Source organism: Protobothrops mucrosquamatus, unplaced genomic scaffold (assembly GCF_001527695.2).
Source record: "Protobothrops mucrosquamatus isolate PMUCROS unplaced genomic scaffold, P.Mucros_1.0 scaffold10187, whole genome shotgun sequence".
NCBI classification, from domain to species: domain Eukaryota; kingdom Metazoa; phylum Chordata; class Lepidosauria; order Squamata; family Viperidae; genus Protobothrops; species Protobothrops mucrosquamatus.
Window position 1 is genome coordinate 1 of NW_015395974.1, and position 8,935 is coordinate 8,935.

The following is an 8,935-nucleotide window of genomic DNA, read 5'->3' on the forward strand; positions in this document are numbered from 1 at the left end:
AAAACCTACAGATCCAGATGATCCTCTTGCAGATCAGAACATTAAAGATCGCTACTATGGTATAAATGATCCTGTGGCTGACAAGCTCCTCAAGCGAGCTTCTACAATGCCTCGTCTGGACCCCCCTGATGACAAGACAATTACCACACTGTATGTCGGTGGTCTGGGCGATACTATCACTGAGTCTGACCTTAGGTATGTTCCTATTGTTGCCTCCTTTCTTGTTAGTGATATAACTGTTTCTTTGAGATTGTCAAGAGATTCTTCCAGGTTCGGTCAAAAGTGTATGGGCAGTAATAGATACCAGCATACATAATTTGCTTCTCAAGGCTTCATTTTTTTAGCCTTTATGTACATTTGATAGCTATTAATTTTTTTTATGGCATTCTCATGCTTGAGTCGATGCAAGAAATTCTATATCCCACCCTTGATTTTTTTCCCCATATAATAAACTGGCACATCTCTGAGTCAATATAGAATGTTTTTTTTTTTTGAGAAGATGTTTCTCATTTTTACATGTCTTCTTGTTCACAAATAATACAAGCCAATAGTGGCAATGAGAAGGGGTGCCAAATGAAGGCTTTTTAAATAAGAGCAGTTAAAGTTATGTCAGCATCTTGCTATTCTGTTTACTAATGTTTCTTTGGCAATATTAGCAAATTATAAATGATTGTACTATATATAAATAAAAATGTAAATGTTCGTTTGTTCAAAATCTTAAATCTCCGAAAGTTCTTCACCGATTGCTTTGAAATTTTGACACAACGTTGCATTCGAATACGCACGTGTTTTTATACCTACTATTATATAGAGTCACACCTGTGACAGGTAAAACATGCTTTTTTTGAAAAACAGCGCCGTCTGTTGGACGTAAAAGCAACACACGCTAGATTGTGAAATTAAACATATTACAAACGTGCGCTTTCTCCTTTCTTTTCCATTTAACCAGACTGAGCCACAGCAACGCGTGGCCGGGTACAGCTAGTATACATATATTTATAGTAACAAGGGCTCTTACGAATTGTTTCAGATTGAAGATTTTTTTTAGAATTTTAAATAGCATTAAAATATATAATTAATTGGCGAACTGTTTAGAGGCAAACTTTCTTTATTGGCTATAAAACCAATTCAGTTTGGTGTGACATAGGTTGTGTGAGAGACCATGTGTTACAGTGTCAGAATGTTTCCTCTTCAGGAATCACTTCTATCAGTTTGGTGAGATTCGGACAATAACAGTGGTCCAGAGGCAGCAGTGTGCATTTATCCAGTTTGCTACCCGACAAGCTGCTGAAGTAGCAGCAGAAAAATCCTTCAACAAACTCATTGTGAATGGTCGCAGGCTTAATGTGAAGTGGGGCAGGTAAGTAGTCGGGGGGGGGGGGGAAGGGAAAGCAATATACATTTTTATTCCACTCTTTCCTCCAGTACAGTTCTTAACTTTGAAGTTCAGTATGTCTAACTTGCCAATCGATCATAATTATGGCATCTTTTCCTGGATCTCAGATCTCAAGCAGCGAGGGGGAAAGAGAAGGAACGAGAAGGGATTACAGAATCTGGTCTAAAACTGGAACCAGTTCCTGGTCTACCTGGAGGTAAGGCAAGGCAGTTGTCTTCTGCCAAAACCATTATGACAGCCTTAGCAAAGGGAAATGCAGATGAATTTGTTTTTCTTGATCTAACCTTCGAAGGCAATTATGTCCCCGAAAGGGACTGAAAGAAGTAGAACTTCTTGAGTTCTGTTTAATTATAAATTGAATAAAGAATTAGAACAAGTCTGTGAATGAAAAGGCCTGGATTGATATTTGAAGGCTATTGTTTTAGTTCTTGGAGAGGTGTAAAGAGCCAGGGTTATATTCAAGTGCTTTTGATACTTCAACCTTTTTTATTTATTTTAGTGCTTCTGAAACTTTTCAAGAGATACAGGTTGCTTATTACAAATAAGGGCTTTTCATAACAACAGGTCTGTGAAGTAGTCTGGGATGAGAGAGTGACTACTGCTTCAGTGCAGTGCCTCTCCATCTCCTAATCCATGTTGAATCCCTAGAAAATAATGAAGATGTTGTGAGGTTCTTGATGTTCTCTGAGCTTGGATGTTTGTTTGCAGATATTTCATTATACAACTAAATAGCATCATCACTGTCAGTGTGAAGTTTGCTGGCAGGGCAAACTACTACTCATAAACAGACAGGAAACCCCACATTTAATCACACTGATGATGCTACATAGTAGTAGGGTATCGAAACATCTGCAAGCAACCAAGATTCAGGGACTAGCAATAGTTCCACAGCTCAACCCTGAGCTTATAACTATTCTCTTCTATTGGAATGAAGACACTGTTGTGAAAACAGATTGAAGTGATACTTTCGTGACATAATTTGTTCAGACGTGTGGCTACTGTGGTCGCTGGAAAAAGTTCTAACAACCGAAATGTTATGCCCTGCAGCTCTTCCACCTCCTCCTGCAGCAGACGAGGAAGCGGCTTCTGCAAACTATTTCAATCTATCTCCTAGTGGCCCTCCAGCTGTTGTAAACATTGCCCTTCCGCCACCTCCTGGCATCGCGCCACCGCCACCCCCAGGTAATTATTACTTCTGACCCCAGAGAAACAGATGCTTCAGTACCGTTCTTTAAATGAATAGAGTAGCACAGTGGTGGCGAACCTATGGCATGCGTGCCAGAGGGGGCACTCAGAGCCCTCTCTGTGAGCCCCAGCCCCGCCTTCCCCCATGGCCTCCTCCTCACCAGCAGCCCCCCCCGGAAGACGACTCGCCCCCAGATGCGGCCCGTGCAGAGCAGAGCAGCCAAGGACATGGCAGCCGGGCAGCAGGGACAACACTCCGCCCTCACATCCCGTTGTGTGCAGACAATGCTGTGGGGCGCGGGCGGAGGGCGTGGCTGCCATGGCGCTGCTGGGCCGTCTGGACGCGGGCCGTGGAGGTGGTGGGTGGCCCTGCGGGCAGGTGGATCAGGTGAGCAACGGGGGGGCGGTTTTGGGGCACTCGTTCTCTAAAAGGTCACTGGAGTAGCATATTCCATTGCCTGAGCATCTTCAGAAACTTGTAAAGAGTGGGGGACAGGAATATCACTTTAAAAAAATCTGCTACTTCAGCAGCACTTTTTGCTTTTTTCATTTCTAACCTTTGCAAAACAAACCCAGGGGATAAGGAAATAGTTGGTCAAAATTATTTTTTCGCTAGAAGATTTTCAGATTGATTGTAAAAAAAGAAATCCTTGGTTCAGTGTACTCTACCATATAAATCTATACAGGTAGTCCTTGACTTACAACCATTCGTTTAGTGACCGTTCAAATGTATGGCACTGAAGACTTGTGACTATTTTTCACACTTATGACAGTTGTAGCATCCCCAGGGTCAAGTGATCAAAATTCAGATGCTTGGCAACTGGCATGTGTTTGTGACGGTTTGCAGTGTCCCGGGGTCATGTGATCACCTTTTTGTCACCTTCTGACAGGCAAAGTCAATGGGGAAGATGGATTCACTTTACAAACAAGTTACTAACTTAAAAACTGCAGTGATTCATTTAACTATGGTAGGGTCGTAAAATGGGGCAAAACTCACTTAACAAATGTTGTGCTTAACAACCGAAATTTTGGGCTCAGTTGTGGTCGTAAGTCGAGGACTGCCTGTATATAATTGCCACCACCATAATTCTTTTTTAAAAATACATTTGCGATGCTTTGTTTTGAAAAGAATTTAGTTTCGAATTTGTGAATTATAAATCATGCAAAAACCTTCAGGCAATGTGCACTTGAAATACCATAAAACTAAAAGCAAAAATGCAGCTAACTAACGGCAGCTAAATAAAAATATGTTAAGGGTAAATAAAAATATTATTAAATCCAATCATTTCAGCACATTCCAGAGGAGCTGTTAAGTCTTGCCTTTATTTGCAGAAATCTTGCTTTTATATGGGAAATGAATTGTCCATAATCTTTTTTTTTTTTTTATCCTGCAGGATTTGGGCCACACATGTTCCATGCGATGGGACCTCCACCTCCTTTTATGAGGGCTCCAGGCCCCATACATTATCCTTCTCAAGATCCACAAAGAATGGGTGCACATGCGGGAAAACACAGCAATCCTTAACCCCACTGACTCCTTTCTTATTTTTCTTTGGACAAGACATTTAAATTTGTGGCATATCACAGTTACAATAAATCTCCCTTGTTTCTGTGCACCCAGCACAGATTTAATCTTATTGTGTTTCACAGCAACAAAAACTGATCCCCTGTATAATAACCAAAATTCTTAACTGGGGGGGGGAGGAAAGAGTGGTTTCTGTTTAAAAAGAAAAGAAATAAAAGAAGAAGCATAACTATGAATTTTGTTTAAAAAAACCACAATTTTGCTAGAGTTACAAGCACCATAAATTCCATTTTGCACACCCTTGATAAGTCTTTTGACTTATTGTTATTTTAAGTCTGCTTACCGCCAGCCAGTTAACAGTGGAATTGACCCAAGCCTGTTCAGGTCTCGGTCACACCTTCACAGCTCAGTTACTCTTATCACTGTTGAAATTAGCTCCAGATTCCTCCTTGCACTGAGCTGGATTGGCATAACGTGGAAAGTCTCAGCAGACTCCCTTGAAGATCATGCAGATGGTGTGCCACTTTGTATCAAAGCTGTTTCTGTCATTCATGATCCTGGCTGTAATACATGCTATCAAAATGTTGAGACAGCAGTTCTGCATGCTTGCTAATCCTCTTGTTACAGAGGAAACGACCTGAGGTAAAAGTTCCACGGCCTTAATTTGCTTCCCTAGCCTGTCTGGTTTATTCCTTAATCTAATGTTTGATTATTGATGGTTGTTTTAGATATGTGTTTCATTATTTACTTTGCACCATCTTTCTTGGTCCTTGGTCTGTAATGTGTCTTAGTAAAGAAAATCATATTTTTTACCTATTCTCAAGTTTCATTATTTTTTTTTTAAAGAAAATATTCCTAATTGGTTTTCTCAGTGATGTTTGAACCTAGCCTTTAGTTTGTTTATTTGTTAAATTTGCTGCCTATCTTGCCATGAGGTAACTATGTGGCTTACATTAATGAAAAGGGAAAAAAATGAAAGGAGTGTAAACAGAAGTAAAATAATAGAACAATAAAATGAACAAGGAACACAACGAGAATCGTCATCATGCTAGAGCCATTGTCTTCCGCTGCCGGATGGAGGCCTCGTCCCAGTGGTGGGATTCAAATATGTGAACAACTGGTTCTCTGTGTGGATGCCGCTTCCGGAAGTCCCATTCTGGGCCTGGGAAACAAAACATTAGCTACCGGTTCTGCCGAAGTGGTGCAAACCGGCTGAACCCCACCACTGCCTCGTCTGCATGTTTCCTCGTCTGCGTGTTTCCAACCCATACGGTCCTAAGCTTTCTTTTGCCAATTGCAATACTTGCTGATGTTGGTCGATCCATGATAACCAAAAGGATGGATGGAGAACAGAGAGCAAGGGGAGGGGAGGTGGAGTCCACCTCCACTGTGGAACTCCCCCATTTAGTTCCCAGGCCAACCGGCACAGCCAGGTCTTCAGGCTCTTGTGGAAGGATTGGGGAGGGAGGGAAATCTTACTTTAAAAAGTAAGATGCTTCAAAGGCAGGTGTTGCAGCAGAGGCTGTTCTGCCTCTTGATAGTCGGAATTGGCTAACAATCCAAAGTAGTCCCTGTTTGCTGGCAAGAATAGGATAGCCTTGTCCTAGCCGGACAAGGCAGTTCATCAGATGGCCTGGACCTATGCCATTAAGGGCTTTAAGGGTAATAACACTGAACTGCATTCGGAAACACATTGGTCGGCAGTGAAGTTTGCAGAGCAGAGGTGTAATATGTGTCATCCTTCGGGGCCCCAAAGACTGCTTTCACTGCCACGCTTTGCATCAGCTGAAGCTTCTGAATGGACTTCAAGGATAGCCCCTTACAGAGTGTGTTGCAGTAGTCCAGGTGAGAAATGACCACAGTTGCATAATTGCAGCTCTCCAAAATGAATATATATTCTTCAAATGTTTGCTTCATAATCCAGGCTGTTGGAAAGGCAGTAATAAACCTATCCCACCACGCATTTTGACTTTTAGGCCTGTTGACGTAGCTGGAACCCAGATTGTAGGGTTACAATGCTCATGTTCTTACCCAGGCAATTTCAATTTCCAGACTTTACAGTATAAAAGGAGATGAACATCGACAATTCAGAGAAATGAATTGCATAAAATATTGACTTTCTTCCCAGCCATTTTTAATAATTAAACATAGCTCAAGAACCAATATTAAAATGCTATACTTGAACTTAGGCATTCCTGATATTAGACTGCTTTTCCAGTTTTGTCTGGAAAAGGGGGGATGTCAATAAAGCAAGATGGCAGAAGTGACATTGTGACACTAGTCCTACCGTTGCGTGGACAAAAAGAGCAGGAGCAATGTGATGCTGTTCCTGCTGCTTTGCCTTTTTTTTTAAAGTCCTGCCTCCCCCCCACCATCCCAAAATCCCCGAGTGGATACTGCTGATCATGACTTTTAAATCACTTAAGAACCATATTATATTAATATCCACGAACAACCTACAGCAATAGATTTAAGAAAGCAGAATATTAAAATCAAAATTTATAATCTAGGCAGGTGTGTCCAAGCATCTGCCTTGAATACAGAGATAGCATTTGATAACCCATCTGAATTACATAATTACGAAAAAGTTTACTCTGTTATATATTGTAGCACCTTAGACATGTAAAGTGCCACAAGAGTCCCATGAGTGTGAGAGGTTACAAATGTGTAAGTAAAACTTTTAGCTCATTATTGTGACCATAGCTGTCTAAAAATTGTAGCCACAATAGAGTGATTGGGGTGCTAAAACAGCCTTTGAAGTTTGCCATTAATTATGATGAGAATGAGGTGTCTTTTTATTAGTTTTACCTTCATATCATGAATAATTTCTCTTTTTTGGAAAAATATCATTGCTTGACCGAAACAAAAAACTCAAAGCAAAATGCATTTAAAATAGATCACTTTATTTCTCTAATATATAAATATGATATATACTTAACCAGGCTAAAAAGTGGACAGTTGTTTACTGAAAACAAAAAAAATTATTAACAATTATTAGTTAAGAACCTCTGTGTTTCTGATATTTCATTGCCAAAGTGCCAATCTTAATGACCCCTTTGCATATAGTTCAAATCTGCTTTGAAGTTTGGGAGATCCTCAGAGCAAATTTGTGTTATTGGAGAGGGGAAAGGGGGAGGACACAATAGAAAGTCTCATCGTGGGAAAAGATGTTTTTAATGCTGATTGGAGTCCTTTTTAAATGCCCCGTTGCTCTTTTGGAATACATGGGAAGGCATTCCTTGAGTGTTCTAAGTGGCTGCAGTGCCCCTTTGATAGGAGCTGACATTTCGGTTTCCATTAAGTAGCGAAATGTCACTGTTGCTCCTTTCAAAACTGCAGAATTTGTTAACCAATAAATACCAGTAAATTAAATAAATTATGCAATCCAATTCTTTGATACAGCTGAATAAATTCAAACATGAAGGAAAATGTATTAATGAAAGCAGATAATTGAATGAGGTTTTCTATTGTTTACACAAAGTCTTTGGTTCCAAGATCTGGCAGGTAGACATCTCCAGCTTTGTCAATATGCTTAATAGTCTCCGCATAGGCATATAGAAAGAATACAGGAGCACAGACTGGTCAAAATCCAAACTACTTATCAGGACCCTGCAAAGACTATCATTGATAAAGGTGTTATTTAAAAAAATCTCCCCCTTTCCCCATAAGTTTTAGTTTCTGGATACTATACTGCAGTATCTCATCAACTCATTAACTTTTCTCAATTTTATTAATATTTTCAGTGATGGATTTCCTAATTCTTTTTACTAAATATAACTTCACAAAAATAAATGGGGACAATGTAACCTGCAAGAGCTAATAGGAATATGAATTTCATTTAACAATAATATTGATATAATCTCTTACTGTGCCCCCAGTTCTCTGTCTTCTTCTAGAAAACTTCTAGTAATGTTTTGTTAAAAACCGGACTTGTATCATTATCTAGGTTATTGAAAACAAACTTCTGAAAACGGCTTCCAACATAAGAAAATCAGACTTGTAATAGATGTGATTTTTTTAAAAAAAATTTCTAGCAACTCTTACAACATCTTGCTTTGATCTCTCTCAAAAAATTCTGGGTATTTAATTACAGACAAACTAGACGTAAACATAAATCCACATCTGACCTATCATTTCTTTCAAAATAACAACAACAACATGAAGCCCAGTTCATGTTAACCTGCTTTATTTTATTTAAAATTTAATTTCAATTTAGATGTCTACCCATCTAATGAAATGGATCTGAGTGGCAATCAGCAGATCACAAAATAAAAAATAACACCTCAATAAATCTATAAAGCGCAGCAAGGTTAAAAAAAATTGTTTTGCCATCATTAGATCCATTCTACAGGCTCTGTCATATATTCCAATCCTTATGCCTGATAGAATAATCAGGACATGAAAGCTATATGAAAGGCCACCAATGTTGGGGCAAATCTAATCTCTGGGGGGATGTTTAGAGAGAAAAGCTCTGTTCCTGGGTCTTTCCAGATAGCATGCGAATAGGGGCCTGTAGCTTGCCTCTTCTGCTGGATCTGATAGGACAGATACAATCAGAGAGAGGCTTTATATGCCTTGCATACTTTTACACTACTATATCTTCTCGTATCCCTAGATTTATGTTCATTTTAAAAAAAATAGGGTTTTTTTTGCTGTTTGGATTTAATAATTCCTTTCACTCCTTGTTTCAATGTTTTAAGCCAGGGTCTTCAAACTTGGCCCTTTTATGACTTGTGGACTTCAACTCCCAGAATTCCTCAGCCAGGCACGTTGGCTGAGGAATTCTGGGAGTTGAAGTCCACAAGTCATAAAAGGGCCAAATTTGAAGA

At 39.6% G+C, this 8,935-nt stretch overlaps 1 protein-coding gene across 1 annotated transcript; it reads left to right on the forward strand.

Moving 5' to 3' along the window:
• Positions 1 to 4: 4 nt before the first annotated feature.
• Positions 5 to 4,201, forward strand: LOC107301139 (pre-mRNA-splicing factor RBM22-like; the record flags this gene model as incomplete). The annotated part of the gene is made up of 5 exons (XM_015830402.1): positions 5 to 195; positions 1,196 to 1,360; positions 1,504 to 1,592; positions 2,444 to 2,578; positions 3,976 to 4,201. Coding segments are annotated over 5 exons (711 nt in total), but the record flags the coding sequence as incomplete, so codon positions are not given.
• Between the last annotated feature and the right edge of the window lie 4,734 nt (positions 4,202 to 8,935).